The sequence below is a fragment of the Terrapene carolina genome, unplaced genomic scaffold, assembly GCF_002925995.2.
Source record: "Terrapene carolina triunguis isolate 2854851 unplaced genomic scaffold, T_m_triunguis-2.0 Scaffold68, whole genome shotgun sequence".
In the NCBI taxonomy this organism is placed as follows: domain Eukaryota; kingdom Metazoa; phylum Chordata; order Testudines; family Emydidae; genus Terrapene; species Terrapene triunguis.
In genome coordinates this window covers 36818976-36836340 of record NW_020664419.1, presented here as the reverse complement: position 1 = coordinate 36836340, position 17365 = coordinate 36818976, and the positions used below count along the sequence as shown (strand labels likewise).

At 40.9% G+C, this 17365-nt stretch overlaps 1 protein-coding gene across 1 annotated transcript in view; it reads right to left on the bottom strand.

Moving 5' to 3' along the window:
• Positions 1–10314: 10314 nt before the first annotated feature.
• SLC13A1 (solute carrier family 13 member 1) overlaps positions 10315–17365 on the bottom strand; it is a 43921-nt gene continuing 36870 nt past the window's right edge. Inside the window, exons 11-15 of the mRNA XM_024219622.1 lie at positions 16760–16863; positions 14757–14866; positions 12135–12296; positions 10607–10744; positions 10315–10458 (exon numbers count right to left, since the gene is read on the bottom strand). Coding sequence (XP_024075390.1) covers positions 10315–10458; positions 10607–10744; positions 12135–12296; positions 14757–14866; positions 16760–16863 — 658 coding nt within the window. The remainder of the gene's footprint in view (positions 10459–10606; positions 10745–12134; positions 12297–14756; positions 14867–16759; positions 16864–17365) is intronic.

Below are 17365 nucleotides of genomic sequence, written 5' to 3'. Positions count from 1 at the left end.
AACACCTAAAATTTCTGGGCTGTGTAGGTGTAGTGGGGCAGCTGCCCCACTCCCTGAGATTATGGGCTGTGGCAGGCCAGTGGGCCTGCGCAGACGCACAGCCAATCAGAGAAGGGCTTACTGGGAGCCAATCAGGGCCCAGGTTGGAGACAGCCAATCAGGGCCAGGCTCAGCCCTATAAAAGACTGCACGGGGCAAGAGCAGTCAGTCTGTCCCAAGCCTTTAAGAGGGGAAGGTCTATCTCCAAACTGGGAGACTAGTACTGCAGACAGCACAGTGCTGGCCAGTCTCAGGGAGCAGAGGGGAGCTCTAGCCTGAGGCCTGCCAGGCTGCAGGCCCTGATTGGAAGGGCCTAGCGGGTGCAAGGGGCTGTAGGGGAAGCGGACAGACGAGGGGAGAGTAGGAGGACAGTGAGGCTGCCGCCAGAGGGTCCCTGGGTCGGGACCCAGAGTAGAGGGTGGGCCTGGGTCCCCCCCATCCCCTTGCAGTACATCTAGCCATTGGCCGTAGGGAGTGGCCAGTACAGACCATGCCAGATCCCTGACGGGAGGGATTAGACTTTGGGGTGTGTGGTTGACTACGGTGGCTGAACAAGGAGACTGCTGATTGACACCCCCCTGGAAGGGGATGTGGAAAGACAGAGGGGCACTGCCGGAGGGCAGTGTTCCCGAAAAGGCGCGAGTTGGTGAGCGATGAGGGCTCAGACACGCCAACCGAGGGCGAGACGATGGATGGGACACCACCAGGAGGGGTGCTCCACTGGACTGAGCTAATTCCCGGAACAACCAGTAGGAGGTGCTGCAATGGTGAGTCCCAACCCCGTTACAGTAGGGTTTTGGACAGCATGTGTCGGATCCTGTATTTTGACTTACTGATTCCATGACAACTATGCAATCACTTCCAACACTGCACAGCTTTGGCCTCATGGAGATGACACCATCCCCATAATCTGCCTTTTAGTAACACAGCCCCCCACTTGCTGCTCCTTAGCAATTTTCTAGTGATTTGCATCTTCCAAAAGTCTTGTAGGCGTAAGCGTTTCATCTCTAGTATCCAGCCCAAGTTCCAGTTTGAATTAGGATAACTCCATTAATTTTTTTTTATCTCCTAGAACTGAAAGGGACCTTGAAAGGTCATTGAGTCCAGCCCCCTGCCTTCATTAGCAGGACCAAGTACTGATTTTGCCTCAGAACCCTAAGTGGCCCCCTCAAGGATTGAACTCACAACCCTGGGTTTAGCAGGCCAATGCTCAAACCACTGAGTTATCCCTCCCCCCCATAATAATTACCCTCTGCCCACCAACAGTCTCACTGCATTTTCAAATGGTTATGGTATTCTTCTTTCTGCTTTAGTTAATTATGTAAGTGTTACTCTTTGCTGGTAAGAAGCTGCCATGTTCCATCTGGGCTTTGGCTGCATTTCATTGTGGGTAAAGTGAATGCTTCACCATATTTGGAGGCTGGTGTGACCTAATGACTACAGTTAGGTAATTTTTTTCCCTACAAATTGCATTTATTTTATTTTTTTGCCAAAAATGCATGGGGGGGGGGGACAAAACTCCTGAATCTGGCAAATAGTTGCAATAGGAAAAATGTTCAAAAGAGTCAAAACACTTTGTTTCAGCCAGTTCAAAACATTTCATTTCAATTTTTTCATTTTGAAATGTTTTGCTTTGACTTTTTGGCTTGAAATGGCATTTCAATTTCAAACTTGGACAATTGGGTGTTTTTCACTTTTTCAAAGAGGCTGAACTGAAAAAAAACAATTAATTTTTTTTCAGTCAACTGAGAAATAGTTTTTTCTGTTTTTTTTTTTTTTTTTTTGATTATATGAAAATGTTTCAATTTGAATGAACCAGACCATAGTTTTTAATTTTCTGTTTGGCCCCTGAACCAAAATCAATTATTTGCTCAGCTCTACTAATGACTTGCACTGTGCCAGAAGCCAAGAATTTATATTAAACATATGTTACTAACTTCAACAAATGTTTGCAATGAAGGTTTCAGGCACCTGCCTAAAGTCTTTATAAATCCCAGAAATTTATAATTTTCTCCTGGATTTCCTTTTTCCAGTACCAACATGAAGATATGAATTCTAACACTAATAATACTTAGTAACTTTTTCTGTTATTCTCCAGGATCATCTTTGAAGAAAGTAAGTGGGAGTTTTGCCATTGTCATCAGAGGCAGCAGGATCAGACTGAGTTTCCCTCAAGACTTACACAGTGAATCAGTGACAGGGTAGAGAAGAGAACCCCATGTTTCCTTCTCTCTCTTCCCAAACAGCTGGTGCCATTTTATTATATGAGGTGTTTTTTATTTGTTTGTGTGAGCTGGCCAATAGTTCAATAAGTAGTTTCTGGAGTTTAATGTATTAATGGCTAACTGAACATTGTTACATATTTTAATTGCATAGTGTGATTAGATAATGCCATGACAAATTAAAAAAAAAATTAAAAACCATCTTTCTCCAGTTTACCAGTCTTCATTACATTCTTATCATTTAGAGCCGACTATTCTTGACTATCAGTAAGCAACTCTAAGCATGAAATTGGGGCAGTGATTGTCATTAAATCAGTGTTTGCATTTTACTCTGTTTCTCTTTTTCAAAAAGCTGTGGGGAAGGCACTGGAAAATGTCAGTAGCAATGAACAAAGACCCTAATATATTTGCTGACCTTTATTCCCGGAGATGGGTTAGTAGTCATTATAATGCTGTGGATGCTCTCTTAAATAATTTAGATGCTGTTGCCTGCCTCGTGGAGAGTGTGGGCACTTCATCAAGCTCTATTAAAGCTCACAAAGCAAGCATAAATATGGAAATTCTTCAGAAATAAAATACACAAAATTACCACGTTATTGCATTTTAGGTGGATTACCTTTTAGTTTCTGCTCAGCTATTCAAAGGGCGTCCTCTGTACTCTCTCAGATAAACGTTACAATAAAGAGGTGCATTCTGAAGCAGAAACGCGTGAAGTGAACATATAGCCATGCTTAGTAAATGCATGCTCTTTGCTTTCACTTCAGCAAAATTCCTCCAGTGCAGATGACCTAAAGGAAAGGAAGCCAGGCAAAGCAAAGTAACAAGCTTAGCCATATGGCCACAATCCATAGAAAAAGAATGGTAAATAAAAATACAGAGACCAACTTGTGATTTAGGGTCACATTTTCAAAAGCACCTAATTGATTTGGAAGCCTAATTTCCCACTTCAGAGCCTCAGTCCTATTGATTTTCAGTTAGGCTTAAGCTTCTAAGGGCTAGATCTACAAAGGGGATGTATGGCTTGTCTACATGAACAGTTTGAGGCAAGATGGGTTATGAATCTACCCTGCAGTAGCTTGGCACAGACTAACTGTCCATTTAGCCCTGGTGATGCACATGAACTGTTTGTTAATGCACTTTGATCTAGTCCTCATTGAAATGGGACTAATCAAAGCACATTAACAAACTGTTAATGTGTGTCAGCAGGGGCCACGTGGACAGTTAGTGCATGCAGGATAGTGCAGGGTAGATTCACATCCCAACTTGCTGCTAACTAAATGTTTGTGGAGATAAGCCCTTAGACTCAGTGTTGCAATGCTTAAGTAGAAGGTCCCTGCTACCTACTGGAGTCCACAGCCCTGAGTTAGGCATCCAAGCTCCCTGTATAATGCATGGGGAAAGTTAGGTGCATGAGAAGGGGATTCACAGAAACCAGCATGCTGAGTGGGGAGCCACCTAAACTTGTCAGTAGGAAATAATGAGGAGAAGGGTGGGGCTTAGGCTCTGCCCATCAAAGGGAGTTAGGCAACTCCTTGTGCTGAGGATTCATGGGTATGAATACTCTTCTGGAGTTCAAGCCAGGTCAGGCCTTTTTCACAGAAAATCCAGAGGCCACTCCCTTTTGCCCAATGGGTTGAGCACTCACCCAGGATGTGGGAGACCAGGGTTCAAATTCTCCCTCTACCTGATGTGAAGCAGGGACTTGAAGCCAGATTTCCCAGGTGAGTGCCCTAACCACTGGGCTATGTGTATTCCAGGGTGGGTCACTACCTCTCCTCTTGAAGCTGTTCCACTTTGTATAAAATAATTACATACCTATTGGAACAGGGCCTGGGGTTTCTAGGCGAGTACACAAGCCACTAGACTATAGTCATTCTCTCTCTCTCTCTCACCCACTGCCTGTTTAAGTACGTTTTTATGTCACTTTCTGAAATGGGACTTAGGCTCCAAAGTCATGCAAGACCTTCTGAACATTTTACCCTTCGTTGTTTCTTGATTGCTGGAGGAACAGAAGTTAACTTTGGAGGCTGAATTACTTCATCTCTTCAATGTCTTTTGAACCACTTCATTGACTTACTAAACCTCACCCTGGTCCTCTAAGATTCTCTACCTGCCTTCAGTTCCCATTGACTTAAGCAAAAAATGCTTAGGAGCTTGCAGGTCTGGGCCCAATGACATACCAGTACAGATTGTACAGCATGACAGGCCACCCTACTGAAGTTGGGCTAAAATACCTGTCCTCTTTGAGCAGATAGTTGATGTACCTTGTCCATTCCACTTTCTTATTGTTGAATACAAAGTAACCATTCACATTACTCATTTGAACGCTGAGTGCTTTTGTTGGCAGGTACTATTCATAATGGCTGCCAGGGGATATCATAATGAAAGGAGACGTGGCAGCCATATTAACGTTGTGCTAAGCAGGGAAGGAGAGAGTTTAAGGAACACAACTATTCCCCACTTGTTACTTAGGTCCAAGGTTAGAATTGTAACATCCAAATTACTGCTAAAGTAGGTTTTATGCCATTTGGAACAATACTGTTTTTCACCCCCTGCTAATATCAAACACAAAAATTGTGACAGGTGCTAAGTTGTGTAATCAAACACTTTTAAAAGCAGTCTTTGTGCCAACCCTGCATAAGTGGAACTGGGAGATTATGTTATGGGCAGAAGTGGTCAAAAAAGAGAAACAGTTTTGTGGGAGATTTCTAAACTTTCTGTTTCACAGGATTTCAAATGCACTCATTTTTGGAGTTTTGTGAAAGTTTCCTTGACATTCTTATGGCTTTTTAAAATCAAAATTCTGTTTAGAATCCTTATCAAACAAATATTCAATAATTTTTATATACATTTTGATTTTTTAAAAATGTGTTAATGTCTCAAACTTCAGGAAAAATGGAAAATTTCAAGGCTGACAATTTTCACAAAAAATGTGACTTTAAAAGATTGTCTGCAGAAAAGCCTTTAATGTGAAAAATTTCAAGCAGCTCTAGTTACAAGTGATGACAGAGAGGCCTATAGACTAGAAAGGCTGTGCAAGAGCTCCACAATCTGGCTCTGGGCTGAAGGCTGTGGGCTGGATTTCACCCACACAAAGCCTGATGTGCATGGAGTTAGTTTTATCCCCAGTGAAAACAAAAACCACCAAGATTAGGAAAGTCTTGGTTTTTTTAAGTATCAGAGGGGTAGCCGTGTTAGTCTGGATCTGTAAAAAGTAACAGAGTCCTGTGGCACCTTTAAGACTAACAGATGTATTGGAGCATAAGCTTTCGTGGGTGAATGCCCACTTCGTCGGATGCATTCACCCACAAAAGCTTATGCTCCAATACATCTGTTAGTCTTAAAGGTGCCACAGGACTCTCTGTTGGTTTTTTTTAGTCATTTATTTAGGATTAATGACTTTGATGAATTGCATCTCTTCCATTTTTTTCTTGTTTCTCAATAGATTTGGAAATGGTTTGGATTTGCCCCCACAGATATTCAGAAACAATGGTTAAAAACTTGTAAGGTTCTCATGGCTCTAAAATTTATTCATTGCCCTTAACAAATGAAATGCTACTTGCCTTACTCACTTGATGTCTCATCCAGGACTGAATTTAGACAATCCTGGAAACCTAGTCACGTTGTAACTCCTCCCCCATAGTTCTGGCCTTTTTCCATGTCCCCCTCCTCTCCTGACTTGCTGGGACACCAGCATGGGCCCTCCTTCTTCTCTCCCAGCAGTGGCAACAGGGTTCCTCCTCTCAGGAGCTGCATCAGCAGGCATCCCCTTTCCCACCTCAGGGATGGCAGCAGGGAATCCCCAGTATTTACCCCCAGCAGGCAGGATATATTCATTTAGTTGAGTGGACTAGGCCCACTGCACTCTTCTTCTCCTGCCACACATACAGCCCTTTGCTGTATGATCAATTTCAGACTATGTTGCATATCCTTGATGAGTGCCCACTAACTTATTTCAACAGCGGGCTACCAGCTCTCCACCTGGCTGATGATGACACCATCAAATGGCTGAGCACATTGAACATACGCTGATATATTTTAACTGAAATATTCTTTAAAAGCTTTTTCAAAAAAGTTATGTCTGAACAATTTTAGTTCCACGTTAACAAAGCTGTTTTGTTTGGGAATTGTCTTAGTTTTTTTTAAAAAGTTTAACAGTGGTTCAGTCACAGGAATCCCACATTCACTCAACCACCCACTCCTTTACTCATGAAAGGATAACATTCTTTTAATGAAAATTGTGCTCATTTTAGCTGTCACTACTATCATGTAATATCATAATTAAAATATTGCTAAGAATAAAAATCAACTCACAGCATTGTATTTCATTTTGAAAACAGTAATATAAAATTTATAGCAAATATTACTATTTTTATAAGTTTAAATAAGGACTATATTTTGTAATGCACCCAATACCTCCTCCATATCATCCAAAGTATGATATTCCCTCATCGTTAGTAATCATGTAGACAAACACCTTATATTAAATAAGTTTGGCAGAATTTGATTTTTATTTTTTTATAATTTTGACATAAATCTTAATTTGTAAGCATTTTTTCAATTTAAATTTTCAATTGCTCAAAATTATGGGTTTTAAGGTTTTTTTTATTTAAGTTAAGTTATTTAAATTTTCACACCTGCGGGAAATTATAGGGGTATCAGAAAATAGGGGGTTCAGACAATTAATGACAGTAGATGTTGAGATTCAAAAAGTTAAAGCTTTATAACCATTAACACACAAATTGTCGACATCACATGACAAAATATACAAGGTAAATATCTTTAAATCAAACTAATAAGTTCTCAAGCAGCATTTTTGTTACTTCGCTATCTGTAAATTTCAATCATCATTGATGGAAATATTTTTTCTTCATTTTGTGTGTGTACAGTGAAATCAATATTTACTGACATTTGCCAGTAAAAATCTAACCCTTCCAAGCCTAATCATAAAGAACATGGACTCTTTGAAGGCCCTTTCAAGCCAGAGCCAGAACATGGTAGGGTAGGAGGAATGCATGTCAGGAGGCATTGGGAAGTGTCCCCTGCTACATGCTTTAAAATATCCAAAAATAGACAGAACAAATCACTGCAGTTTATATTTTCTGTACAACTCTCACTCCCCCCTCCTGTCCCCTGCAAACTATTCACTTCAAATGCAATCTATTGGTAAAAATAACTTTTAAGAGTGCATCCTTTCTTGAAATGTTTAAACTTGTCTCTAGTTTACTTGGATTTTTTTTTATGCTGTCAATGGGATCATTAAAAGCCTCTAAATAAAACAGCAGTAAAGCTAACTGATAGTTCTACTGTACAAACTAAACACCAGTTTTATAATGAAACAGTGGTATTAACTGTTAAGGGGCTGTAACCAGTCAGCATTTTCTTTAACAAAGATGGAGAGAATACAGGTATCCAAGCATGCAAGGAGCTCCATTCTGATTTGATAGAGTATTGCATGCTGGGACCAACAAACTTGGTGGGCCACAATGCCATATTCAAGATGACAATTTCAATCAGTTCTGCTGTATCAAAATCAAAACACTGGGTGTGACTCTTAGACAATAAGGAATTGCCTTGGTAAGACAATAGCTATCCTTGGGATTGCAAACCATGGATAACTAAGGATGTCACATTCATTGTGGCAAAGGCACAAGAGGTTTGCTTACTTCATGTTCTCCATGGCAGAAGACAATATGCCCCCTTTCTTTAAACTTGCCAAGAAAATATCTTTGTAAAATTTTGTTCCCTGGGATTGCCTGAAGAAACACCAATCTTATTTTTGTGAGGTTCCCCAGGGGGAAAAACACTCCTATTGTCCCATCCCACTAGGGTTTACTGTTTGTAAGGCAGCCCCGAGGGTGAACCGGATCTCAAGTATGCAGACTTGAGTCTGTCTAACACTTGGATGATGGTACACATAACTCACTAACTACTATAACACACTAAGAGGCGAATGTTATAGCTCTTAATCTGCAAAACACATTATAACAATGTAAATGATCTCTAAACAGCTTTAACTGCAAACTTCCTCTTCAGTCACATGGACTTTTTAAAATATTTCTAACATTAATACAGTCTAGGAAGCTTAAAATTGTACCTATTCTGAAGGGGATATCAACTTGTTAAAGAGAGTTGAATTTTAACTCACCAGGACTGTATACTGTGTATTAATCTAAAGAATGCATCTATTGTTTTGACAGGTCCTGAGCAGAGAATTATTCTGATAGTTTATTCTTCACTCTTATAGGCTCCAATTCAGGAGAGCATCTCTATCCAGGACAACTCTAAAGTGTCCTTAACTTTAAGCAAATGCTTAAGTCACAGATTCACCCTACTCTGGGTGCCAGCCCCAGGGGCTGACCCTGAGCTCCAGCAGCTGCCGGTCCTGGGTGCAGATCCCCGGTGCTGGTCTTGGGCTCTGGCAGGTGCTAGCTCTGGATGCTGACCTTTAGCTCTGGCCGTTCGACAGCAGGTGCAGACCCCAAGTGCCAGTCCCAAACCTGTTGGCAGTCAAACCCTGGCCACGTGCTCTGACCCGCAGTCCTGGCCGCTGACCCCGGGCACTGCTCCTGGATGTTGACCCTGGGTTCCGGCAGGTGCTGGCCATGGGCACCGATCCCCAGCCCCAGGCACCAGCCCCGTGTGCAGATCCCCAGCCCCAGTCACGCAGCTGTGGACACCAACCCAAGGCTCCGGTAGATGCTGGCCCTGGATGTCGACCTCTAGTCCCAGTTGCGCAGCGCTGGCTCCAGTGGGTGCTGGCCCAGGACACTGACTCCTAGCCCCGTCTGTGCAGCAGCGGGCACGGACCCCAGGCACCGACCCTGGGTGCTGACCCTCAGCCCAGTCGCACAGCAGCAGGTGCTGGCTCCGGGTGCCAACCCCCGGCTGCATGACAGTGGGTGCTAATCCCCAGCCCTGGGTGCCAATTCCTGGCCCTGGCCACGCAACTGTGGGCAATGACCCTGGGCTCCAGTGGGTGCTGGGCCAGGGTGCTGACCCCCAGCCCCAGGTGCCGAGCCACACCTCCAACCATGCAGTGGTAGAGCCCCCCATCCATTGCCCCGGCCTCTGCTGCCTCACCCCCAACCCCTCCATTCAGGTCTTACCTTGCCAGGACTTGCTGTGAAAAGTGATATTAACAAACACACAAATATCACTTTTCACAGCATTATTTGCATTGAGTCTGCAAAAAAATCCTACATAAATAAATTACAATGATCTGGATGTGTATACATGCATATTTATTTGTTTTTCCTAAAGTTAATTAAGTATGTTAGGAAAAAGTGTCAGTGCGGCCACCAGCAAGAGTTGGTGGCCACACTCTGAGGCCACCAAAAAATTTGTTGTGAGAACCCCTGGCTTAAGTACAGTCCTGGATAGATTTAAATAAATGCTTAATTGCTTTCCTGAACTGGGGTCTAAATGATTTTCCCTGCAGATAGTGAGGGGATGGCCAGAGAAACGTTGACAGAAAAGCGGTAGTATAAATACCCAGGCAGCTCTCCACAGATTGTACTTTTCCTACAAGATCAGATTTATGGACAGGGCAGTGAATGGATTGTTCAGACAATCCCCAACCTGACCTTTCATTTGTAATCATCATCATCATCATCTAAAATTTTATGACTTGAAAAAAAACAAACCCAACAACCAAAAATACAGTGTGTTCTACAGACCAGCAGCAAATGTTCCTACATTATTTAAAATGTTAAAATAGATAGCTCCTGTTATTTTAGGACCCTAAGAACAGGGCCAAATTGTCATTCATAAAGAATGTGCACATTCACAGATGGTACTCAACAACATGTACAAGTAAAATCTGAATAAGATGACCTGGATAAGAAACACATTCAAGCTTGATGGTGTTTGCAAAGTCCATATTTGGATAACATTATTCCTGATTAGGATCAGCAGATCATCAATCCCTGGGACTGGGAAATATGGACTTCAAAGTAACATGGATCACTATTATTATTGTGGTGTATTTTGCATTTCTACTAACTCACCAAATAATAGTAAAAAACCCCACAAAAACCTTGCCAGTTAGTTTTTATGGCCCTGTGTTATTCACAGTGGAAAGATCTGGTGCCCAACTTGGATATGTTTGAAGATCAAACAGGGGCACTGCCCATGTTGTGACAGCAAGCATAACTACAGCAACTCCGATGATATTAACACCCAAGCCAGCTTTCACCTAGAGTAATAATAAAAATCAAAAGTTGGTATCAGAAAAACTAAGCAATTCTGAAGAAAATTTCCAAAATGGCAAAATCAGACATTAGCATTAGTGTGATTATCAGAGAGTAACACTAGATGTTATGGAAGTTTTGTTAATAACTCACCATGTCAATAACATTCAAATGACCATATGAAAATACAATGGCATTGGGTGGATTTGATACGGGAAGCAGGAATGCAAATGAAGTACACAGTGTAGTCGGTATCAAAATATAAAGTGGGTTCACATGAATAGCTTCAGCCTGCCAGATGGTAAAGATAATGAGAAATAACAGATTTCCAGGGACACATACCTACAAATGCTTACTTGCTACAATAATACAAGCGCATGAATGAACTGAATAACTTGTTCAAATACAAAGAAACAACCTTTTGAAAGAACGACTTATTTGTTTATATTGTGTAACAAAATATTATAATTGCAGCTTGATTACATTATAATACTTATTGTAATTATAGTTAATAAACATTAGCATAGTAAGTACAGAGTGTTTTATTAACCACAGAATAAAACAAAGGCCCCTGCATCAGAGTGTTTACTTTCTAACAGATACAGTGCAACAGTTCAAGGAAGAGCTTTAAAAGAGAGGGGATGAACTTGAATTTGGATGTGGTAAAAGACAGGAAGTTAGCAAAGGGAGTCAGGAAGTTAAGTAATGTGACTGGAGCAGTGGGAGAAGATAATTATATAGGAGCCAGGCAAGACGAGAAGACGGGGAGCTGAACATAGTAGGTTACAAAGGAGGAAGAAGAGTGGAAGGGTAAAGAACACAGAGGGTGCTGATGGTAAAAGGAAGGAGAGGATGAACTTTTTGCCATTGCCCCAGTATTTGATCAGGAGAACAGGGAGAGATGGAGAAGTGATTGAGAAAGTGGGAAATACATATTCAGCAATTCTCAGTTGGCTTGCTACTATTTTTCAGATTGAGCTTGTCAAAGATTTTGACTTTTGATTTCTCAACAAAGTGTTTTCTCAAAAAATTTCAATGTTGATAAAACCCTCCATCAGAAATTTTGTTTGAAACACTTCAGTTTTAAAAAACAAGATTAGAGCTGGTTGGGGATTTTTTGATTTTCAAAGCATTCAAAATTCCATCAAAATTTTGAATTTTTTTTTAAATCAGGTTTTTTGTTTGTTTTAAACTATTTCTTTGACCAGGTTGGTTTTTAAGCTGATGGCACCCATGCTTTGAGAGTCCATTATATATTATTGTTATGGTCTCTTGGGGTGGTCTCTTGAGGGGTCTCAGCTTCTTCTGACTGACCCACCTTACTTTGCTTCTCAGTCAGGTCAGTTCCTGGACCCTCACCTTCAATTAGGTCTATCAGTCCTTCAATTTTAGGACTTGCCATCTCCTTACTTTTTCTTGAAGGCAGCCTGGCACAGGACTGTCACCCCTTTGCTATCCCAGGGCTTTCGACCTCCCCTTCTGGCTCTGTACTCTCCCCTTTATAGCAGGCTTTGTTTTCTCTACTGGTTGCAGCTGTGGGTGCCTGCCTCCACAATTGGCAGCTGTATAGTGTGTGTGTGTGTGTGTGTGAGTTTATAGACACATTACAATTATATAGTGTATTTTTCTTGGATAGAGCAAGGAACATGAAGGTTAAAACAGACCTAGATAGAGTACTCACCAAAGGTGCTAGTATAGGCAAGAATATAGTGATGGTAGCTGGATTGCTTGCCACTTCTGTTACTGAGGTGACAATCAGAGATGATATTAGGATAATCGACCACATTGGTAATGATCCCAGAGGGGTTAATTTACTTCCTATCCAAGCTGATAGTTTTGAAACCTGAATAAGGAATAGGATTATACAATTATTGAATGAAAAATTTAAACAACACAGTATTAATGAAGTTTATTCACTTATTAATATGTGGCATATTTGTATGGTTAGAGATAACACAGATCATAAAATATACTTCATCCTACCATGTGTTTTTATTGCAGTGCTCTCATATCAAGACATTGCATTTCTTCTCATAAGCCAAGTGGACAAACTATACTGCAATGTTTATACCTCACAAATGTTTACAGAGACAACCTGGAACAGGTACAGAGAAGGGCTACTAGGATGATCTGAGGAATGGAAAACCTGTTTTATGAAAGGAGACTCAAAGAGCTCGGCTTGTTTAGCCTAACCACAAGAAGGCTGAAGGGAGATATGATGGCTCTCTATAAATATATCAGAGGGATAATTACCAGGGAGGGAGAGGAATTATTTAAGCTCAGTACCAATGGGGACACAAGAACAAATGGATATAAACTGGCCATCAAGAAGTTTAGACTTGAAATTAGACAAACGTTTCTAACCTTCAGTGGAGTGAAGTTCTGGAACAGCCTTCCAAGGGGAGCAGTGGGGGCAAAAGACATATCTGGCTTCAAGACTAAGTTTGATAAGTTTATGGAGGAGATGGTATGATGGGATAGCCTAATTTTGGCAATTCATTGATCTTTGACTATTAACGGTAAATATGCCCAATGGTCTGTGATGGGATGTTAGATGGGGTGGGATCTGATTTACTACAGAGAATTCTTTCGCGGGTGTCTGGCTGGTGAGTCTTGCCCACATGCTCGGGGTTTAGCTGATCGCCATATTTGGTTTCAGGAAGGAATTTTCCTCCAGGGCAGATTGGCAGAGGCCCTTGGAGTTTTTTGCCTTCCTCTGCAGCGTGGGGCACGAGTCACTTGCTGGAGGATTCTCTGCACCTTGAAGTCTTTAAACCATGATTTGAGGACTTCAATGGCTCAGACATAGGTTAGGGGTTTGTTGCGGGAGTGGGTGGGTGAGATTCTCTGGCCTGCATTGTGCAGGAGGTCAGACTAAACGATCATAATGGTCCCTTCTGACCTTAAAGTCTATGACTCCATGACTCTAACCTCAAATATTTTTAGTCTGCTCAAAAAAGAACTAGATAAATTCATGGAGGATAGGTCAATCAATGGCTATTAGCCAGGATGGGCAGGGATGGTGTCCATAGCCTCTGTTTGCTAGAAGCTGGGAGTGAGTGGCAGGGGATGGATCACTTGGTGATTGCCTCTTCTGTTCATTCCCTCTGGGGCACCTGGCATTGGCCACTGTCAGAAGACAGGATACTGGGCTAGATGGACCTTTGGTCTGACCCAGTATGGCCGTTCTTATGTTACTTGACAACCTTTAGGACCAAATCTTGCTCACCTTAGTTATGGGATAAAACAGTGGTGCTCTACATGGGAGCTCCACCCAAGCAGAATAAAACTGGAAGAATTTTTTTGGCAAATAGTTTATTCACTGAAAAATGCAGTTTTGGGCAACCTGACACTATCTGTGAAGTTGTTTTCACTGGATAGTTTCAACTGAGAAACCTTTAAATTTTTGGGGCTGGAATCAGAGCTCTCATAACTTTTAGCCTGGTGGTTGGGGCACTCAGCCAGGCTCAGTTCTCCTCACTACCTGATGTTGAGAAGAGATTTAAACTCAGCTCCAGCCTATACTATAGGGAGATTGCCTTAGCCACTGGGATGGGTACCTCTCAATCTCTCCAGTTGAAGCTGTTCTACTGTGTATAATTAATTAACTAACCAGTGGAGTAGGACTTGAACTTGGGGCTCTCTCATCCTAGATGAGTACCCTAACATCCACATGGCTCCAGAGTCTGTCTCACTCACAGTTTCTTGCCAAACCTAGGATGCGGGAGACCAAAATTCAAATCTGCTTTCTGGAGTGTTATTTGTTTGTATAGTTTCTAGTACAATGGAATTCTAAATCCCTCTTTGGATCCCTAACAGCTACCACAGTAATAATAACAAGTAATACAAACTGCGACAGGATTAAAAGATTTTGAAATGACTTCACTGACTGAAATATTTGTATTTTTTCTCCAATTCATTGCTTGCCTTTAGATTTTTTTTTTCAACAGCAGAAAAATACAAACTGTTCAGATAACAAAGGATTTGGATTAACTGGGAGTCATTTATATACAGTGAAATTCAGCAAGTAAGTCTTTATGTCAAACTTCTGTGCACAAAGACTTAGATGCTGCTAGCTTCAGGCACATAATTTATGAAGTCTGTTAATTGAGGCTTGGATCTGTTTTTTTTTAGTGTCCTATCTGAATATTCTTGCATCTTCTCTGCATTTCCATGTTCCAGGTTTAATTGTCAGCAAGACACACTGGTAAAATGACAGAATAACCTTGAATATGCCGTCAGTCTGTGTTTTTCTCAGCGCAGGTCATGTTAATTGTTCAGAATCTTGTAGAAATTGCATTACCTCACAGCCCTCTGCCAGTGCAAAACCTCCACCAACAAGAATCGTTATCTCCCAGGGCATGCATGACTGAAATTCCTTCCAAGTAATCAGAGGAGTGTAATCAAAAATAGCTAGGGGGAAAAAAAAGTTTTAAAAAGACTTCTCGATATAACTTCTCTCCAGATATGCAAGTGAAATATTTAAAGGCAAATCTTTATCATCAAATTAAGAAGGCTTTTCTTCTGATCATCTTGAACTTCCTGGGGAAGACCCTATGCAGCTCTGAATTGTCATTACACCATTGACTTCAGTGGAGCCATGATACTTCACACCAGCTGAGAAGCTGCCCCCTTATGAAAGATAGTTATTGATGGGACTAATGCAGCAAGATGGCTACTCTATTTAAATAGATTGCAGTGTAAATTCTGGGCTTCGCTGAGACACATTTAGGGTCTGATCTTGTATTCCTTGTTCATCTAAAAAATTCACTGATTTCAGTAGGAGTTTTGAGTATATACAGAATTCAAGCTCAGGTCATATTCTAATCTAGGTAAGTTACTTTCTAAGACAGGAGAAAGGAATGAAAATAGACTCATTCACCATTTTATATTTTCCTAAGGTTAATCTAAATAAGAGCTAAAAATATTTTGTTAAAAAACAAACCCTAGTGTCTGATCCAAAGCCCACTGAAGTCAATGCAAAGGTTTCCACTGAATTCAATGGGCTTTGGATCATGTGCCTACTTAGAGTGAACTTCTGCTGCCCTTACACTGAGTCTGTTCTTACTCTGCAAGTACTACCACTTGATTTCCTTGGCAAGGAATTAATTTCCTGCTAAGGTACTACTCATTGTGATGGTGGCAGAATTAGTCCCCTAGTGAGAAAAGAAACCCCCCCACAAACCAATAACACCCCCACAAAAAATCCCACACTTGTTATCTAGAAAAACGTATATATATATATATATATATACACACAATTCTGATTCTCATTTATGCTATAGACACTTTACACAACTCTACCACTGTAAGGGGACCTTAAAGCAAGTGTAAATTTCAAGGCCCCTTTCCATTTATGCTCCTTTTAAAACCTCTTTCCACAGCCAAAGCTATTTAAAGCCACCTTATTGTAAATGAGAATCCGGCCCATATATGCACATATCAGTGAACCCTTTTTTTGAACACATGTAGCTAGTTTATGTACTGTAGCAACAATAATATGTAAAGTAACATTCAGTGTAACATGGACTTTGAGTTAATCTGGATTTACGTGAGTGAAACTGAACAAAATCTGGCCCAAAGAATTTTAACAATCAAATGTACTTCTCACCATTTATCCAGCTATTTTTAATTTGTTCTATTTGGTCTTCGCTCAGTTTGGACACTGAAATTAAGCTCAGTATCACTTTCTCGTCATAGGTAAATTTTTCTTTCTGAAGGCTTGTCTCCACTACCAGGGAGATTGACACTGCTGCAATCGATGCAACGGGTGTCAATTTACCGGGTCTAGTGAAGACACGCTAAATCGACGTCAGAGTGCTCGCCGGTCAACTCTGGTATTCCAGCTCCCCGAGAAGAGTAAGGGAAGTTGACCAGATTGCGTCTCCCGTCAATGCAGCACAGTGAAGACACCAAGGTAAGTCAACCTACGCTATGTCAACTCCAGATACGTTATTCACATAGATGAAGTAGCGTAATTTAGGTTGAATTACCCCGATAGTGAAGATGAGTCCTAGATCTCAGGCGCTAAGTCAATGCTCTTGTGTTCTGGTTTCCAGCACTGCAGGGAGATGTTTAAATGGGAACAAAAACTATTTGAATTGATATCATGAACATTTTTCTATTTCTATCAGGTTTTTCTAAAAACCTCCATCCCCTATCCACTTTTCTTTTTATTTAACAAAATCTACTATACCTGTTGGGCTTAAATACCTGATAGAGTTCCTAGAACAAACACTGAATTATATTCACATAAGGTCACTACAATCCTTGCTCTAGCAAAGGTCCAATAAAAATATACCCAACTGTTTTCTCCATTTGAAGTCCTAGACAAAGTTTTTGCTGGAATAATGAAGAAGAGGAGGCCAATTATTAAGGCAGCTGTTGAATCTGTAGCAAAACCTGGGTATCTAAGGAGAGATTAAATGTATTTTTAGTAAACAAAGAATAAAGGATATACAGCTCCAGGAAAAATAATATTCTGTAGAAATATTATACAAGAAGAATATTCTAAATACTAAATGAAAAGGTGAGCTTTATGCCACCTTAACACACAAATACTCACCCAATTTATGCTGTGTGCTTCTCAGGCATAGGCAAGGATCTAGTCCATTGTGTCCAATTCTGCACTTCTTACTCAGCCAAAACTCCCATTAAGTAGAATGAGAATTTTGCTTGAGCAAGAAGGATCCGAGCCAATGTCTTGTTAGTATTTATTTATTTATTTTTGCAAAGGACCCCTGGGATCTTCTTATTTTTGGATTGATACAGAGTATTTTTCCTTCCAGCATCATGCCACATTTCCACATATTTTTGGTCCTATCCTGGTTTAATATGTTCCAGGAATAATTTGACCCTTAGGTTTTACATTATGTTAGCTATTTCCTTGGAATAAACCATCATACTTTGTTA